Here is a 20,322-nt window from a genome sequence, read left to right on the forward strand (position 1 = left end):
CCTAGATTCATCACTGACTGTAAATAACAACAGTATTCTATTCAGATTTCAGTCAGTTATTAGAAATGAACACTGGTTGAAGCTCTGTCACTATGAAACTGCAACATATGAGGTGAAACATTAAATATAAAGGATTTCTGTTACACACTTTAAATGTAATGCAGTTTTAATTAATAATTGGGGAAAAAAATCTAAGGTTTAAGAGGTTAATGTAAGAAGATTGCTTCAAGTAATTATGGGCCTCAAGCGACAGCAGCAAAAAGGGTGTAGTATTCCTTATTTAGTTGATATTTAGTCGTTTTTGGACAACAGTTGCTCATCTTCTCTTTACACTTCCCGCCAGCAGGTCAAGGTTTCTGGAGCCACGACAGAAATGGCCCGAGAGGACATATCTACAGTGCTGCTCCTCTGTAAGTCTGCTTCCATTTGCTATGACATTGCTGGAAGCTGACAGAGAAATTACCTCTAGATGCCTCATCAGCACGAACATGCAATCACTTGCCGAACTAGGGCTGTTATTTTTTTTATCTTCTTGCTGGCACTTGCCCACTCCTGAATTTCAGAACTGTTTTTATTTGAAATTATGGGGTAATTGACAGGAGAAGGCTTGGTCTAAAGTACTCACTGACAAATGAACCACAGTCTAATATACCATAATGTTGTTTTTTCCCCTTTGAATAAATCTGTAAAAATCCCTGTACTACTGATTAGCAATTAAGAATACTTATGAACAGCAGTAGTTATAAAATGTACAGAGAGACACGCAAATTATATCAATGCTAGAGATTAAACAGTCTTCCTTTCTTTTTCCCAGTGTTGCTGGTGCCTGTTCATCTTCAGGAAAACTGTAGTGGGGGATCGTGCCACCCCAACCTGGGCGATCTTATGGTGGGCCGTGCTGCCCAGCTGTCAGCCTCATCCACCTGTGGTCTAAATGGACCTCAGAACTACTGCATTCTGGGGTATCTGGAGGTCAGTGCCCAGGAACAACATTCTGTGGATTTGCATATCTGAAGAGCATTACATTCCAATCCTCACACACTCTAAAAAGGAAATGCATTGGATTTGATTCAATTGTAAATGTGTAAAGTGGTGCATATAGTTTGCCCCCTGTCTGGATTTCTGAATGAGTTCATGTTTTTATATTATATTTAGATTTATTTAGAAATATTTATACTTTAATGTGGTTCTAATAGTGTACTTATAAAGCCTGGCAGAAAGATTGACCCAAAAGGGTGGTACTTTTGTCAAGTCCTCAGTGTACAGGGTATTAATTATGCAATTTACAGATGTGAAATGGTGTACCCCCCAACTGAATTGCACTGAAGTGTTAATTAGCATCAGTGATAGGTAACAAGTGTAAGTGCCTAATTACCAACCTTAATTCCAGCCAGCCTACTAGAATCTAAATCTAACTTTAAATTCAGTGAACTTGACAGCACTCACGTTCCTAATCAGGCACATTGTGACACAGAAAGGAGAGATTTTAGAAGATTTCTGGGGGAAAAAAACTAAAATGGAGAAATATTTGAAACAGTAGTCAGTTATTTCAGGAAATCTTACCAAGAGAAAGACATAAAATCATTCAGTCAATAACAAAAAAACAAAAATATTATTTACAAACTACAGGTCATGCTTGTCTTAGACAATGTCAGTGTTCAAAACATAACCATCAGAAACATACTGAACGAGAAGCACAGCAGAAACTCTCAAACATCTCAAGTTCACCAAGAATCACCTAGATAACCCCTTCTTAATTCTGGAAAAGTGTGTCATGGACAGAAGCTGTCATAGATCAACATAGGCCCCATTATATATAAGTATACAATTGGTATAAGTAAGAACCTCATACCAACTGTGAAGCATGGCGGTGGTAGTGTGGTACCATAGGCTTTTTAAGGGGTTAATGGGGTAAAGTGCAGACAATACACTACCTACATGTACAGCATATTGCAAAGCTGTCACCTCCAATTATACATTTAAAATACTTTAAAAAGGGGTTTTCGCTCTTTGGCAGATTCCAAAGTTATTGCCCTGTGCTCTATTGTTGTGCCTTCAGGCAAGGCACTGCACGCTACATTACTTTGGGGATTTAGCTACGCAGTGCCACTTTTTCCCTGCAGTTCAGACCAGGCCTTTTGCTCTTCATATAAGCCAAGGCTTTACAAAAAAAAACAAAAACAGAAAATAACTAAAGCCTACTGTGACCTAACCTTTCCAGAATAAAATCCTGTCACAAAGCTGGCACTTGTCAGCACTGCAGTCTGCAAAGATAAAAGAGAGAGAAAAGAATATTACCCTTAGTGCCGACTGATAGCACTGTGGCCAACCCTGTGGAAGCATACTGCAGACATGTTCTGATCTGCCAGTGTTATAGGTTGTTACTCCTTCTCTCCCTAAAGACTAATTTATGCCTGTTTCAGTTCTCACCCTTGGCCCTCTCTGCGCAGGTGATACAGGCGGAATGCTAGGTGTGCCTCCAAGGACTTATTTTGTGTTTGCTCTATTTTTGTTGGCCTGAAGACTCAGCTCCAGAAACAGCTGCTCCAAAAACAACCAGTGACAGTGTTAAGAAGCCAAAAGCAGTGTGAATTCCTCAGCGTTAATAAAGCAGCTATTGAAATGGAATTAGTTTGGAATCAAACAGGTCTTGTCCTCACACGTCTACACGTGAAGATGTGCTGTCAGTACTTTTGCATCATTGCATGTCTTTGTCTGTAACAATGTAGCCATTTTTCCATATAGCTTCAACTATTGTGAACATAAAGGCAGGCCTCTTGTATCTCATGGTACAGGGGGTAAAGTTAATGTGCACTTCCTTATGTTAGGTAGAATCAGTGATAGATAGATATTCTTTAAAAAAAAAAAAGTTAAACTAAAATTGTGAGCAAGCTTTGGTATTTTCTCACTATTTTCAGCATGATTGATTTTGTGTATAGACTAAAGATGTCTTGGATGAATGAAGTACTACTGCTAATGTTCTTCTAAAACATGCTAACCTTGTACACATTGCTTTTTTTCTTCAGGACGAACAGAAGTGCTTCACCTGTGACTCCAGGAGACCCTACAATCCACACAACAACCACTACAGCCACCAAATAGAGAACATCATCACCACTTTCGAACCTGAGCGCAAGATGAGATGGTGGCAGTCTGAGAATGGTGAGTCTCATGGAAATATAGCAAGAGTGTAAAACAACAAGAGAGAATAGAGTGAATCAGAGCCCCTTAAACTATGAGAGTGTGTATTATTTGTCCCACTTTAATATGAACATCAATTTTCAGTGTATGTAAATAGACAAGTTGCAAGAATATAAGAGATAGGTTGAGTACTTTTGAAGTTATTTTTTATTTTAAAGAATTAATGACTTTAAGAAGATGTAAAGGTAGCCTGACAAAAACAACGCTCATGCATGGAGTTGTCACAGCACAACTCCAGCATCTATCAGCATAGGGATTGTGGTAAGTTCTAGTCTTGCTGTAAATAAAATGCTCAAAAGCAACATTATGTAGCATTTTTACCTTGAAATAACAGCTTCAAATTATTGTGATGCTCCACTGACTTAATAATAAGTAGATTAGCATCATTATCATTGCTACACTGGGCTTAGCATGCTGCATACTGTGTTATGTGACTTTAGTGAAGCGGGCCGGACGAAGCTTGTGAGACTTACATAACGCAGTATAACGTGAGTCAGATTTGTGTAAAATTCTGTAATATTACTCTACCGCATCAGTCCACATGCTTCTTTCACTTGCAAGTGACAGTTCTGTATCTCTCAGCTTGTCAACAAATGCATGTGTAAAGGGGTGGCTCAAAGTGCAGTTCACACTTCTTGACTGTAGGCAAGCACTGAACAGGAGCACAGCACAACCAATTCTTGCATAATGCTGCTTGAATTGCACTTCTTAGTCTTCTCCAGTCAGTGAAGCCTCTCAATGATTTTGAAGATGTTATTGTTATTTTAGGTAAAAATGCTACACAGTACTGCTTTAAATGCTCATATTTCTGCATCATGTATTGTATCTAGTCATCTGGTATTGTGGATATTACATCTAAATATCAGCACTGAATCTTGTGACTGGCTATATCAGTTCAAGGGTATCTTTGGACTCTAGCCGTTCACAGGGGTACTTTTAGGTTTACTTATCACTTTTGTAAGTTGGTCTGGATAAGCTTATCTATGAAATGCCTCATAAGTATAGATTTTTTGGAATGGATGTTTAATCCTATAAATCTACCAAATATCAGCATCTGTGACCTTAAATAAGAAACTGTTTCTCCAACTAAAGGTGTGCAACGAGTCAGCATTCAACTGGATCTCGAGACTGTGTTTCAGTTCAGCCATTTAGTCCTGACTTTCAAGGTACATTTAATACTATAAGGCCCAGTCATTTTACTGTAAATGTACAGCTTTACTGTCTGTCACTTGTGGCTAACTCCACATTATGCTGGACTACTGCTGTACAGAGTTTTCGACCAGCTGCAATGCTGGTGGAGAGGTCTAAAGATTTTGGGCGCACTTGGAAGGTGTTTCGATACTTCGCTGCAGACTGTGCTAACGACTTCCCCGGGGTTTCACAAGGCCCGGCAGAGAGCATCGATGACCTCATCTGTGACAGCCGCTACTCTGGACCTGAACCCTCCACAGACGGAGAAGTATATATAACCTCAGAAACTTGAGCATCACCCTCATCAAAAACCTAAGTTTGCTATTGATGTGTGTTCTGAATGTTATTTCTCACAGGTGGTGTTAAAAGCTTTGGACCCCAACTTTCACATTAATGATCCTTATGATCCTACCATTCAAGGTTTGCTTTGTACCTTTTTTTAAGATTAAAAAAATGTCAGAAAGGCTTTGAGATTGTAGTAAATCTGCTCCAGGGCATATTCTACCACAGATAAATTTTTTATACTGTACATTTCCAACTTGCATGAGCTGAAGTTTTCTTACATTCACAACCCAGAACACCCCAAATGATGGGTTCATATTGAACTAAAGCATAATATACTGTGCAAGTGTTTATATGTATTAATGATGAAGTGATTGATTGCATGTCTAATATACTCATGCAACAGCATCTGTAAAATGTATGCAATCACAATGCCCTACTTGAATGTAAATACAGTAAGAATCTAAGAACTGTCAGTTTCCTGTGCTATTAGAGCTCATCACCATGACTAACCTACGAGTGAACTTCACACGTCTGTTCACCCTTGGCGATAACTTGCTTGGGCGGCGAAGGAGGAACCCTCAGGATAAGTACTACTACGCCCTCTATGAGATGGTGGTCAGAGGAAGCTGCTTCTGCAATGGCCATGCCAGCCAATGTATGCCTGTTTACAGCACCCGTGGTGATACCTTCAGTGAGCTTGGCATGGTGAGAGTGGTTACGAGTAAACACTGTATATGGCATTTTATAAATTGACACAGGTTTGTTTACACTAAAACCTGAATATCTGTTTTGTAATTTGTTTCAGTTTTCAATTAGTGTTACATTTAAATATAGAAAAATACAAAATACACATGCATAATTTTCTTTTTTTTTTACATAAAAGTATAAATCGTATTTGTCCTCAGATATTTGCCAGAAAAAAACTCTATTGTCGACAGCTTTTTGTTCTGGCAAAGTATTTCCCATGGTTGCCACATAAAATAACTGTAATTATACTTGGGTATTGAAAGAAATGAGAATCTGTAGCAATTAGCTTAGCGCTAATTATATATAACTGGTGTTTGCTAGATTAAAGGCCTGAGGGAAAACCTTTTTTAATTCTTTTCGGTGTTAAACAGTGAAATTGTCTTTGCTCTAAGGTTCATGGGCGCTGTGTTTGTCAGCACAACACCATTGGGAACAATTGTGAGAAGTGCCAGGACTTTTACAATGATGCCCCCTGGAGGCCAGCTGGAAACACTGACCCACATGTTTGCAAAAGTAAACTCAATTCAGAAAACCTACAGATTTACCTACCAAAGTAAATGTAAAAGATATTTTGTACAGTCCAGACCACACAAGATAAAGTAATTGCCTTTTCAATAAAATATGAATAAACAAATTCATTCAAAATGACATTTTATTAACTATTATAAGTATACATTTGATTTTTCATTTGAATTAAAAATGCATTATTTAATTCCTATTATTCTTATTATAAAATGCAGATACTCTTTTATATAAACCCATAAATCTGTTTTTTGTTTTTTGTTTTTTCTTAGAGTGCAACTGCAATGGTCAGTCAGAGCGATGTCGTTTTGACTTAAACCGTTACATGGCTACTGGACAGGTCAGTGGTGGTGTGTGTGAGGACTGCAGGAACAATCGCATGGGTGCTCAATGTGAGCAGTGCCAGCCACGCTACTACAGGGACCCTCAGCGCTCTATAGAAGATCCAGCAGCCTGCATACGTGAGTGTGCTCAGAAAAAAAGGCAGTTAGCATTGCTTCAAGCTTTTAAGTGGCTTTAGGTAGAGTCATCCAAGGCCTTATTTCTATGCATTTTAATTGTATTTTAATGAATTCATTGCATTGTTTTGCAGCTTGCACCTGTCACCAAGCAGGGTCTCTAGATGGTGGACTGTGTGATCCAGTGAGTGGTCGCTGCGTGTGCAAGCAGAATGTAGAGGGTGAACGCTGTGACCGATGCAAGTCAGGCTTTTATGGTCTCAGCCAGGAAGACGACAGTGGCTGCCAGAGTAAGAGTCTACGTTAACTTCTCTTTTTTGATTCTTCCACAAAATTTATATTGGGTTTTGGTCTGAAATCTTCACTTAGCCATTGCAGAGATGTTAAATTCCTTCATCCTTTCTTAGCAGACTTACTTGTGTGCTCAGGGTCATTGTCTTGTTGCATGACCCACTTGTGGCTAAGCTTCAGCTCATGGACAGATACAACGTTATCCTGTAGAATCTCTGGTACAATCCAGAATGCATTGGTCCACCAATAATGCCAAGCTGTCCTGGAACCAAAGCAGCAAAGCGGCCCTAAACCATGACTCTGCCACCATCATGCTTAATAGTTGGTATTAGGCTTAATATTTGGAACACATTGGGGTTTTTTGGCCAAATGTAACACTTTTCATTTAAACCAAAAAGTTCAATTTTGGATTAATCTGTCCACAGAACATTCTTCTAATAGGCTTGTGGCTTAACCATATGATTTTGAGCAAGCTTAGACAAGCAAACAGACAGAAGTGTTCTTTTGCAAAGTAATGTCTTCTTCCTTGCTTTCTTGCTATGCAAACCATTCTTGTTTAATCTTCATTGTTGGTGGACTCATGAACATGGACCTCAATGCAAGGCCTGGCAGAGAAGCCTGTAGGTCCTTAGATGTTGCTATGGGGTTCTTTGTGACTTCATGTAGTATTATATACTGCACCCTTGAGTAATTTGTGCTGGAAGACCACTCCTTGAGAGAGTAACAGTGGTGCTAAATTTCCTCCATCTGTAAACTCTTCCAGCTCTTTTTCCTGAGGTTCTCAGGAATCTCCTCTGTTTGGGGTATGGCACACTTTCAAAAATCTGTGTGGTGAAGACCAGATTGTAATTTAATTTAAGTGAAGAAAGTGAAGTTTTAACTGGTGTATATTTCATATTCTCTGTAACTGGTGTGAGCGAAGCGATCCTGGGACGTATAAGAAAACCGGTGTGATTGGCGGTTGGTTCCTCCTCCTCTTCCACACTAGTTGATAACAAGCTGAGGGGATAAATTGGTTTCTATTTTTTGATAAGGCTTAAAGTATACAGACTAAAATGTATACATGTGCAGGATGTAGATGCAACCCCTTGGGCAGCAGACGCACTTCCCCATGTGACCAGACCACAGGCCGATGCATTTGTGAAGACTTTGCCCATGGACCAGAATGCGATCAGTGTGTAGTAAGTCCAACAAACATGATTTCACTTTGCTACAAAATTCATATAATTTCATGCAATTTAGATTTTTATGGAAAATGTTCTCGTTTATTTTTTCAGGCAGGATACTGGGGGTTAGGAAATACAGTGTATGGCTGCTTACCTTGTGACTGTGACATTGGAGGAGCTTTCAGTACTGTGTAAGATGGTAGTTGCCTAATAGCATGTTTCTTAGATGTCATTTAAGATAAGATAAGATAATCCTAGTCCTTAGTCCCACAGTGGGGAAATTCACTGTATCACAGCAGCAAAGGGCTAGCAAGACATTCAAATGCAAAATGTAGATAAACTACCAATATATACACAATATAAATAATAGAAGTAAAAAAACTCTGAGGAAAAAACTATATTAATACAGATTTTTTACAGATAATTGCAAATTGACCCTTAATTGCACGTGTATGTGCACATGCTTGTCTTTTGAAAAGTGTAACCTCACATATGTGTATGTATGTATGCTTAGGTGCTCCTCTGTGAGTGGACAGTGCCAGTGCAGAGCTAATATTATTGGACTCAGCTGCAGTGAGCCTGCACCTGGCTACTTTCTGGCGCCTCTCGACTTCTATATCTATGAGGCTGAAAATACAGCTCCTCTGGACACCAAGTGCTCCTTTTATCTGGTGGGTGACCATGATGGAAACTGCCCATACTTATCTTATTTTCAATGTTTTCTTTTGTTTTATGAAAGCTTAACATGTAGAGATCTCACAGAGCATACTTCAGGCTTTAGTACTGTAGTAGTAAGGTTGGTCAGGATACAGAAGAGTAACTCATTCTCTGTGCAGATTTCTTTATGCAGTATTTCTGTATGGCACTACAAAATATAAATATTTTACTTTTTGCATAGAGTGGACAGATAAAACGGCATATCCTTAAGCACTGCATATGGGCAAAACTTTATTACAATCAAATGAAAAGTGAAGTTCTCTTTGGTTCTCTTTGCTTCTTAGGTGAGGCCAACCGATCCCCCAATACCATACGCATTTCCCACAACAGTCAAGCCTCCTCCACGTCCTTACTGCCGCCCAGGGACCCAAGCTCATAAACCTTCTCCTACCCCTTACTACCCACCTATACACTTTGAAACACCTTCTCCAGCACCCCTCAAGGAACCAGCCGCTCTGCCTAGATGTGAGCAGTACTTCAGAAGCAGGGGTTATGAGTTTACGTTGCGCGATGGGAAGTTTGTGGTGGTCAAGCGTGAGAGGCGACATAGTCGAAAGAAAAGACAAAGCCAGGTATGGTCAGAACAGTGAATCATTTAGCCGAGTCCAACCTATTGCATATACAGCATATGTCTTGATTTGGTCTTTTTCTTCCAGAGGACAATTTCCCTGCAGCCGGGATCAACTCATCAGATCATCTTTCGACCACATACCTCAGATGTACCTGTGACTTGGACTGGGCCAGGATTTGTGCGAGTTCAAGATGGAGCAGGGCTCAGATTTGCTGTCACCAACATCCCGTTAAATCTTAACTACCATCTTGTTATTCGCTATGAAGCTGAGGTTTGCATTAGTTACTTCTTGACATTTCATACATCCTAATTTTTATTGTGACATTACTACAGATACCAAACTCCCAGCAACTCCTGTTACTTGCCAGACAACTGACTAATGATTCTCAAGGAGAAAGTTTGATTCCAAATAGAATGAGAGACATTTTATCATCGCATTTTGTAATGGACCATTTCCAGTTTCCATTTGAGGAAATTGACTTGTTTACCACCAGCAAATATCAGTGGTGCACTAAAGTTTAATATGTGTGGTATATGATTATGTAGACAGTGCAATTAATAATTGTTTATCTGTATTTTGCTGTATGTATGTAGTCCACAGAGGACTGGGCAGCTACTGTGAAAGTTATACCTTTAGGACCTTACGATGAAAACTGCTCAATTGATCCATCTGAGAAAACAGTAATGCTTCCCAGCACCCGGAGGTGAGAAATGGTCCTCATAATAGATGAAACCTAAAGCCTAAAATGAAACATTGAACACCTTTTTTTCTTTCCATTTGATCAGAGTTACACTGTGTGACTCTTGGTCCCCTACCATGTTTCTTAAAGTAGCTCACCATTGCAGCTGATCTGTTGCTGATTGTTTTTTTTTGTTTTTTTTAATATTCTACTTCGTGCAGGGCAGCCACTTTGGATCATCCAGTTTGCCTCAGTTCTGGCGTGCGGTATTATGTGGATATCACTTTTGAGAAACGATCCAATCCAGACCCTTACTGCAGATCACACATTCTGATTGATTCTGTACGCTTTTTCAAATTTCCCAACACCAATGACCATATATTCAATAAATGATAAAAAACTCACACATAATGAGCTGGTTTAATGAGCCAGCAAGCCTCTGAGAATTTTTTTAATCACTTGAACATGATCCTGTTTCAGATGGGACTTATTCCAAAGATGCAGTCTCTTCCAAATTTCTGCTCTGAGCAAGCCCTGGCTCAGTATCAGCAGTACCAGTGTGTGGAGTTAGTTGAACGAGCAGGAAAACACACCCTGCCAGAAGTGTGCGAACAATTGGTGTCCAGCATGTCTGCCTATATACATAATGGTGCGATTGGTGAGTATCCTATACCTAAAGAAATAAAGAGAATATGTTTTCCTACAGCCAAACCTGACTGATAAGAAGTTACTGTGTTTGACAATACAAATAAATATTTGCATATGAAGACAATGAATGTATATGACATGACTCAGAGAATAAGGGAATATTGATCCTTGCTTGTGACAAGAGTGTGAGGTTGCTCATAGTGATCATAAAGTCATACATGGCAAGAATTAGCACAAAGCTTGAGAAATCCTCAAAGTGGCATGTAGAGGTAGTATGATGACCTTTTTATCTAAGTCTATCATAACTGTGTGTTTTCTTTTCTAGCTTGCAAATGCAACCCCCAAGGAGCCTCTAGCTCATCCTGCAGTAAATTTGGAGGACAGTGTGACTGCAAACCCAATGTGATTGGCCGCTGCTGTGACACTTGTGCCCCCTTAACATATGGGTTTGGGCCAAATGGCTGCTCACGTAAGTAATACACATCAAAGTCACCAAGAAGCTATACTAAACGTTCAGCTTAAGAAAAGACAAGGTCATTGATACAAAAGATTTAATTAAAGCTCTTTATTCTGAAGCTTTGGAAAGGTGACATATATTAAGCATATTATTATTATTATTATTATTATTTTTTTTTTTTATTAAATAATCATTGGGCCCATAAACCCCTCTTCACTCTATCTAGCATGTAACTGTGAGCCTTCAGGCTCCAGAGCAGAAGTGTGTGACTACAGAACCGGACAGTGTCCTTGTCGTAACGAGGTCACAGGCCAACGTTGTGACCGTTGCCTGCCTGGATACTTTGGTTTTCCGAACTGTGAACGTTGTCAGTGCAATGGGCTTGCTGACCTTTGTGACCCTGTTACTGGATTGTGCCTGAATTGTAATGGACATTCAACTGGGCCCCACTGTGAAAGGTAAGAACATATATCAGTAAGATTATTGGTAGATTATGCTTAGGCTTAGTACTAAAATATAGATTATATACATATTGTATATAATCATTGTTTTGGACTTCCAACCTTCCTTCAGTAGCAGTTATCTGAAGCTTAAAACTGAAGTGTTCTCTGAAGTCACATGAGTTCTTTGTTGTACTGCAGATGTGTTGAGGGTTACTTTGGGGACCCTGTCTCCAGAGAGAACTGCAGGCCTTGCCTGTGTCCAGATGTAAAGGGCAGTGGACGTTTTTTTGCGCGCTCCTGCAGCAAGGACCCAAATTCTTTAGTCCCCACCTGTGAATGCGAGACAGGACATCAAGGTCTAATCTTTCACCTTAATTTAATGAAGCTAAACATACTGCCTCACTGACATTAGTTACCCAACAGAGGATGCATTCAATCTAAAACTGAAATCAAAGTAAATAACATAAACTAATGTCTAATAAACAGTAAAGGCAGTCATTCTGAAGAGGCAAGCATTTGTGATAGCTTTTGCACATTGTGTTCCCATGCAGCAAATTTACCACACTTGTAGTGTTGAATGAGATTTGAGAGGAATGAAGAATGAAGATTTTCCACTGCTTCTCCTACTTTCCACAGGCTTTCAGTGTGATGCATGTGCTCCTGGTTACTATGGTAACTTGTTGTTGCCAGGCACTAGGTGCAAGGAGTGTCCCTGCAACAATAACATTGACCCTCGTGATGGTGAGGCATGTGACGCTGTGAGCGGCGAGTGTCTCCACTGCTTGCACAACACTTACGGGCCTAACTGTCAGACCTGCAAACCTGGTTACTATGGCAACGCACTACTCCAGGACTGCCGAGGTACAGTATGTGTCCAGAATGTAGAACAGACCTTTTTAGCAACAGCCTGCCTAAGGATCTATCTACTAAATACACAGGCTTATTGAACCTTAGAGGGGAATTTCAGTGGGTCATAATATCTACAGTGCAGATATAGCCATTTGCTCTGCAAAATGACCAGCAAACCTACACAAGTATTCTGAAGTAAGCTTTATATGTGATGCAGACGAAGGTAAGATGCTGGTAAATATAAAGAAATCTGGTTTCTGTCAGAATTGTACCACCAATATATTTTAGGTATCTATCATAGATATGATATTGCTGACATAAGTCAGAGTAATTGTATGTAATAATTTTGTGATGTAGCTTTTTGAGGCATTAAACTCAGCTCAGGAGTAAAATCTTAGTTCTCTTTTTTTTCTTCATTTTGCTCTTAAGAAACATTCTAAGATCAATCTGTATTCAGTTTAAATTGCTGTATTGCTAGAACTGTTTTCAAGATTAAAACAGGAGATTTTCTATTATCCATAGATTATCTATTTTCCATATTGAGGCACAATAATGGCTTTCCAGTGTCACAGTTATTATGTTTTCCATGGACAATTTCCCCCCCCCCTGTTAGCTGTTTCCTTAATTCAGCCAACTGGCTAATTTCCGTTCTAGCTCTTGTTTACTGAACTTGGAACACTTAATTCTGTTTATTAAAAAACATTTTGCATAAATTTGAGTTAATAATGGAAACTTAAAAAGGGTGTCCCATGTCATTTATGATAGGCTGTAAAATGCAGCATTAAAGACTACATTACAAATGCCTTCCTTGTTAAGAGCTTCAGAAATGGCGTACGCACTGACGCACATCAAATGACAATGTATTGCTTATTTGTGTACTGCTTTTTATTCTAATGCTAGTGTGTTTGTTTGAACTAATAAACACTGCTCAAAAAAGCAGCTCTCTATATTGTTTGTCTTCTCAAAAGACTTTTACCTAGCAGTGTGTGTGTTTGTTCACAGAGTGTACCTGTGACCGACTGGGGACAGAGCTGACAAGATGCCCATCGGCTGGGCCATGTTTCTGTGATGCGGTGACTGGACAGTGCCCGTGCCGTGCTGGTGTGGTGGGGACGTTGTGTGATCAGTGTGAGGATGGGTACTGGAACCTGCAGTCCGGCTGTCTGCCTTGTGATTGTAACTCACTGCACTCTCTCAGCAACCTGTGTGACAAGGTGATGCTCAGTTTTACATAGCCAAAACCTGCACTGTTAATAAAATGTGTAGATGTGTCTGATAAATCCACATAAATACAATCTATGTTTTCTCCGTATTTAGATTACAGGCCATTGTCCCTGTGAGCGAGAATATGGCGGCAAGCAGTGTGACCAATGTGCAGAGAATCACTTTGGAAACCCAGACATTCAGTGCATATGTAAGTGGCTTTTTAACAGTACAGAGTGTTAAATCAGTGTGACTGTTTTTTAAATGCTTTCAAACATTAGTGCCAGAATGGACCTTTGGAGCGATGCCATAAAACAACTTTTCTATATATATATATATATATATATAAATATATATATTATAGCAATCTCTAAATCTTTCTAAAACATCATTTAAACAACATTATAAATTTCATCTGACCTTCTAGCCTGTGACTGTAACATGGAGGGCACCATCTTCCCTGGCTGTGACCCTTACACTGGTGAGTGTATGTGTCGACCTGGAGTGAGCGGTATTTTCTGTGATGAGTGTTCTCCAGGGCATAACCCAGCCTTCCCTGCCTGCGAGCCCTGCCACGCCTGTTTCTTACTGTGGGGAAAAAGTGTCACTGACATCTCACAGTCGACTACAGTGATGGCTTCTTTGATTCTTCGTCCCGGTACTGCCCCCAGCGATGCACAGCTCCAGAAACGGATGCAGGAATTGAATGAGAAGCTGAACAACTTGTCTAACATGCTTGGACATGATCAGGTGGAACTGGGCACCATAGAGCAGCTCCTGAATCAGATCAGGTACAGTGTAAGAAATGATTCTGATGTCTTAAAAATTCTAGACATCAATTATTCAAATTAAAGGAAAATTATGTAGCATTTTACCTTAAAATAGCAGCTTTAGTCATCTCTGTCATTGCCATGCTACTGCACTATGTAACATTGGTAGAGCTACATGAAACCCCTCACGAGAACTGTGTAATGCTACATAACCCACAATATATTTGTGTGGTATTCTGTAATATTACTCTGCCTTGCCAGTCCACATGCATCTTTCACTTTAGATGTTGACTTTGCCAGTTCTGTATCCTTCAACTTGTCAACAAATGCATGTGTACAACTGTCCATGAGGGGGAGCTCAAAGCGTGATTTTTATTTATGGCTGTGGTGTAAAAATGAATTACACTCACCTACTGCAGGGGGAGCCCAGGAGCAAAAAAATGCCAGTTCTCACATAATGCTCCTCTACTTAGTCATCCTGTTGAGTTGATAGCTATTTGGCCACCTTTTATCTTTGCTATGCTTATATAAATTACATAAGACACAAGATATGATTTTGAAAATGGTAAAATCTTGAAAAATGAATGTTTTTTATTCCCCTTATATTTTAGAAACATAACAGAAACCATAGATCCAAACACAATTATTATTGACCCATCTCAGCTGCTAAACAATGAAATTGATAATATTCACCATGAGTTCAAGAGGCTGCTGGAGGGCCTGAAGAGAAGAATTGAAGAAGGCCCAAAAATAGACCTAAAGACACTGAATGGTAAGCTTGCTAAAAGAAAACCACATAGTGAGGATTATGCATTTAAATCCTGTCATTCTATTAAATAACCTGGGCTGCCTTTTTGTAGACACTCTGGAGAAGATCAGAAAGCTCTATGCTAACTTCATGAAAGATGAAGAGCGGGTGAAAGAGGCTAAAGGCTTTTTGGACGCCTCCAGGCAGATCCGGCAGGACACTAAGCAAGAGCTGGCCAAATGCCAGCAGAGGCCCTTGGACATACTGGAGAAGAAGGTCAGACTGCTCAGTGTGGCCAGACTGAATGAGGAGGTAAGATACAAGAAGTGGTACTGATCTGTAGTTACAACTTGTTTGAAAGTCCTTTATGTAAGTGATTGTAAATATTCAAGCTATGCCACATCTGTCGGTGCCAGTAGAAGACTGTATATTTAAGTTACTATTGTTTTTTCTCTCTTGTATTGTAGAAAGACATTTGCGGAGTTGCAGAATGTCAATTGCACATACACTTATTATTACTAGGCAATTAATTCTGTCATGTTATTGTCTATAATATAATTGCATAATTAGTACTATAGCAAATAGACAGTTTACTCTGCTTACTTAGCTTACTCTGATTTCTTTCAGTATTCTCAGTCAGGAAAGCTGTAAGAAGGGCAGCATTGCAAACTTTTAGAAACCATTTAAAAATTAAAATCCATATTTGCTGGGTCCAAGTACAGTGAGTCCAAGAAGTATTTGATCCCTTGCTGATTTTCTTCGTTGGCCCACTAATAAAGACATGATCATTCTATACTTTTAATGGTAGATGTATTCTTACATGGAGAGACAGAATATTAAAAAGAAAATCCAGAAAATAAATCTAAGGAATATATATTAATTGATTTGTATTTCATGGAGTGAAATAAGTATTTGATCCCTTAGTATTCATTAGCAGTTCTGGCTTTTACAGACCAGTTAGACACTCCCAATCAACTTGTTACCTGACCTGAAGCCACCTGTTCTCACTAATCACTTGTGTGAAAAACACCTGTCCACAGAATCAGACAGATCACACAGATTTCAAGTCTCCAACATGGGTAAAACCAAAGAGCTGTCACAGGACCTCAGAGTCAGAATTGTTGACCTTCACAAAGCTGGAATGGGCTACAAAAAGATTAGTAAGGTGTTGGATGTGAAAGTAACAACTATTGGTGCAATTATCAGAAAGTTTAAAGAGTATAACATGACAATCAACAGACCTCGGCCCGGTGCTCCAAAGAAGATTTCGCCTCGTGGGGTGGCAATGATGCTGAGAACAGTCAGAAATCGTCCTGCAACCACTCGGCAGGAGTTAGCAAATGACCTGAAGGCAGCTGGGACCACAGTTTGCAAGGAAACAATTGGCAACACTTTGCGCAACAATGGATTCACATCCTGCAGTGCCCGAAAGGTACCCCTGCTGAAGAGAGCACATGTGGAGGCGCGCCTCAAGTATGCCAATGATCATTTGAAAGATGAACCAAGTTATTGGGAGAAGGTTTTGTGGTCAGACGAGACCAAAATTGAACTTTTTGGCCTCAACTCCACCCGCCATGTGTGGAGGAAGAAAAATGCTGCCTATGACCCCAAGAACACTGTGCCCACCGTCAAGCATGGAGGTGGAAGCATAATGTTTTGGGGGTGTTTCTCTGCCAAGGGTACAGGGCTACTTCACCGCATCACTGGGAAGATGGATGGAGCCATGTACCGCACAATCCTGAGGGACAACCTCCTCCCCTCTGCCAGGGATCTGAAAATGGGCCGTGGTTGGGTCTTCCAACATGATAACGACCCTAAACATACAGCAAAGGCAACAAAGGATTGGCTCAAGAAAAATCACATTAAGGTCATGGAGTGGCCCAGCCAGTCGCCAGACCTCAATCCGATCGAAAATCTATGGAGGGAGCTGAAGGTCAGAGTTGCCAAGCGACAGCCCACCAACCTTCATGATTTAGAGAGGATCTGCAAAGAAGAGTGGGCCAAAATTCCCCCTGGTGTGTGTGCTAAACTTGTGGTTAACTACAACAAACGTCTCACCGCTGTGCTTGCAAACAAAGGCTTTGCCACTAAGTATTGAGTGTGTTTGGCAAGAGGGATCAAATACTTATTTTCCTCATTGAAATACAAATTAATTAAAATATATTCTTTAAAATTATATTCTGGATTTTTGTCTTGATATTCTGTCTCTCCATGTTAGAATATATCTACCATTAAAAGTGCAGAAGGATAGTGTCTTTATTAGTGGGCAAACAAAGAAAATCAGCAAGGGATCAAATACTTCTTGGACTCACTGTATATAAAAAGCTGCAGCAGGAAGTTTGAAGTTTACATCACATGTTTCTGTGAGATTATTGGCTGGTTGCAAAGAAGAACTCCATTTATAGCCTGATTCATGTAAACCCAGAGTTTTCCCATTATCTGATTATTTTACATTTTAGTGCACATAAACGGATTGAACAGACTACTGACAAAATCAGACTGTGGAGTGCATGTAAACACCATTCATGATGAATCTAGACTTAAACACTAAACCACAAAAAAGTTATTTAAAAAGTGTCTTCTGTTATCATTGACATTAAGCTTATTCAATGACACCAGTGCTGATGTGTTTGTGAACAATTCTTTCTGTCACAGATCTGTGGAGCTCCAGGTGATGTAGAGTGTAAGAAGGCAAAGTGTGGTGGTGCTCTGTGTGGGAAGTGTGGTGGGCCGTCTTGTACAGGCAGTTCTCCTGTCAGTAAAAATGCCTTGGACACAGCGCAAAAAACTGACAAAGGCATCCGTGACCTGCTTCATAACCTCACAGAGGCAGAGGCAAAGGCAGGGTTAACCACATATACACATTATAGAGAATCAATTCATTTCAACATCACTATAGCTGAGTGCTTTTTAGATATTGCTTTTCTCAGTAAAGTTACTTGTGTGAAGTACATGCCCCTTGCTGTGCAAGTCTACATTTTGTCTTACACTGAGTTTATTTCTGTTCTTAGATGAAAGGAGTCAAAAATGTGAGCGAAAGCATTAAAGACAAAGCACAGGACATGATGAGTAAAATCACCAACAGTAAAATCATATTTGAGAAAGAGAAGAATAGCACTAAAAACCTGATTATTCAGGTCAGGGAATACTTGACAGGTAAGCCTTGTTCCTGTGGCCTCAGCCTCTATTGTTAAATTGTCAGGCACTCTTTGACTGTTTTTTTTTGTTTTAAACTGTTTCTCTGTCATGACAGGCAGACAGACACAGAAATGTTGATTATTTCTTTCATGTGAAGTTTGTACAAAACACAGTTTAGTCTAGCAGACTAGATTGAAGAGCATGATCTCCTGAACGTTTTTGGTATTAAATGTGTGAACACTGTGCCACATACCATATCATTCTTGCCACAGCGGAGACGATGGAACCAGAAGACATTGACATATTGGCCTCAGCTGTGTTGGCTATAAAGCTGCCCAGATCGCCAGATGAGATCAAGAGGATGATCCAGGCTATCCAGAACATCCTGGGGAATTTCACACAGTTTAAGAAGGACCTGAAGCCCTTACAGGACCAAACTGAATTGGCTAAAGACATGAAACAAAAGGCTGATGAAATCCTGTGAGTTCCTCATCACACATTGAAAATTAGGTGTTCAAAATAAACAAACACAATAAATAGACCTTCAGTCTTTTTACATTTCAGGAACAGAGCTAAGCAGATGGATGTCACTGAGATTGAGAAGGACCTAAGAGATGCTGTCCAGCTCCAAGACAAGATCAAACGGGACCTAAACAAGACTGAAGACAACAAAAAAGTTGCCACTGAAAAACTGAAGCAGGTAAAATGCTTTACACATAGTTTATTGTGAAAAGAGTCAGTTGTTGGAGAACTTTTATTTAAATGCTATGCATTATCTTGTGTATCGGTGTATGTGTTTTATCACCATTTCCACAGAGCACAGATAAACTCAAGAATGCTGAAGATAATTTGAACACTCCGACCAAACCACTGCTGGATGAAATCGAGGCTCTGAAAAATAAAAATGCAATGAATCAGGCTCAGGCCACTGAGGCAAAAGCTGCTGCTGATGCAGCTTTAGTCAATGCCACAGACGCTAGCAAGGTCAGTCGCACCAGCTCATAGCCTACATAGTCTGTAGCCTACACATTATTTGCAATTTGCATTATAAACAATTATGGGGGACACAGATGCATAAGATTATAAAAATAACTGTTCTTTTGTCTTTATTTTACATTGTTAATGTAATTTCAGGACCTTCAAGAAGTAATAGAAAAGTTCAAAAATCTGACTGAGAAAAACAAAACCCAAAGCACTAGCGGTACTGCCATTGAGCGCCTGAACAACATAAAGATGGAAGCAGAAAATATGGCAAAAGATATTGAGGATAAAATCAAGCAAATTGAAGGTATGACTATCTGTGCATATACATATACATATGTGTTCTATGATCAAAGCTTACTGCATGCTTAAATTTGTCTTTTTTCCAATTGGTTTCAGTCTTGGAGAAAAGAATTCGGGACTTAGCCAAAAATAAAGAGGAGAAAATGACAGTGTTGGAGATTCTCCGGTTGGAGGCAGAGGACTTGCAGAAATACATTGGTGGAAAAGTCGAGAATTATTTGCTGTGCACCACTTAGGCACACAGTACTCACCCTAACAACTAATTCCAGTGTTGCGTGCCTCTGCTAAAGGGTCACCATACAGTAGAAGCACTGGGAAATGCTGCTGTTACTGGACTTTCTGGGACTAATTGTGTCCTATTTTCTCGAATTTGTGGAAACAGGATCTCAGCAAGTATCAGAGATGCTTAAGTGGGTTGTATTTGGTTTAGACAATAATAAATAATGGGAAATATATTTATGTTTATATGACACCAGGATTTTATATAGTGCTGGGTTCCACTGTATGTGTTAGGCTAATCTAAAAATATAAGTGTAGATTTAGATTTTAAACATGTTCCAAAACTAGAACGTACACATGATTATTTGGAGAAGGGCTTAGGGTTAAAAAGGACAGTCATTTTTGTGCAAAAATAGTCATGAGTAACATTTTTGAGAGGGCTTGTCCCTGATTGTGCATTAAAAATCAGCACACTGCTCACTGTCAGTGTTGTCTGTATCTCAGGGAGTTTATTGTGGTTCCAGTTTTGAAACATTTAAGTAAACAAGTATACATTTAGGCTTCCCACAATAGATACTTTGTAGTCAATGTTATGTCACGGCAAGATAGTATTATCAAAGTTTTTATTGGTGCTTTTCTTGAACATTTTTTTTGTAAACAGCTGTACCAAGCAAGCTGGAAATGTAATAAGATTAAACTAACAGTCAGGTTTGTATTGGATGCCTGCTGCTTTT

The 20,322-nt window shown here is 39.6% G+C and overlaps 1 protein-coding gene across 1 annotated transcript; it reads left to right on the top strand.

Annotated features, from left to right (window-relative positions):
• The first annotated feature begins 373 nt into the window (after positions 1-373).
• lamb4 (laminin, beta 4) lies at positions 374-20,033 on the top strand. Its single transcript, XM_072673705.1, has 34 exons — positions 374-410; positions 815-972; positions 3,027-3,162; positions 4,294-4,367; positions 4,472-4,660; positions 4,749-4,812; positions 5,168-5,382; positions 5,817-5,937; positions 6,219-6,407; positions 6,539-6,694; positions 7,767-7,876; positions 7,973-8,052; positions 8,376-8,532; positions 8,863-9,150; positions 9,235-9,420; positions 9,744-9,853; positions 10,051-10,171; positions 10,310-10,487; positions 10,803-10,946; positions 11,161-11,392; positions 11,576-11,733; positions 12,014-12,238; positions 13,229-13,440; positions 13,544-13,640; positions 13,857-14,220; positions 14,811-14,971; positions 15,060-15,259; positions 17,603-17,788; positions 17,959-18,103; positions 18,358-18,565; positions 18,650-18,785; positions 18,902-19,069; positions 19,220-19,373; positions 19,466-20,033. Exons 1-34 carry the CDS (start codon positions 374-376, stop codon positions 19,603-19,605), a joined length of 5,499 nt encoding a protein of 1,832 aa, XP_072529806.1. The 3' UTR covers positions 19,606-20,033.
• Positions 20,034-20,322: the final 289 nt, after the last annotated feature.

The sequence above is a fragment of the Salminus brasiliensis genome, chromosome 2 (genome assembly GCF_030463535.1).
Source record: "Salminus brasiliensis chromosome 2, fSalBra1.hap2, whole genome shotgun sequence".
Taxonomy (NCBI): domain Eukaryota; kingdom Metazoa; phylum Chordata; class Actinopteri; order Characiformes; family Bryconidae; genus Salminus; species Salminus brasiliensis.

Bases quoted from the DNA above. Each gene is read 5' to 3' on its own strand.
- lamb4 (XM_072673705.1), top strand. From the start codon at position 374: ATGGCCCGAGAGGACATATCTACAGTGCTGCTCCTCT. The intron at 5,938-6,218 runs GTAAACTCAATT...GTTTTTTCTTAG, and splicing joins TGACCCACATGTTTGCAAAA to AGTGCAACTGCAATGGTCAG. The intron at 14,221-14,810 runs GTACAGTGTAAG...CTTATATTTTAG, and splicing joins CAGCTCCTGAATCAGATCAG to AAACATAACAGAAACCATAG.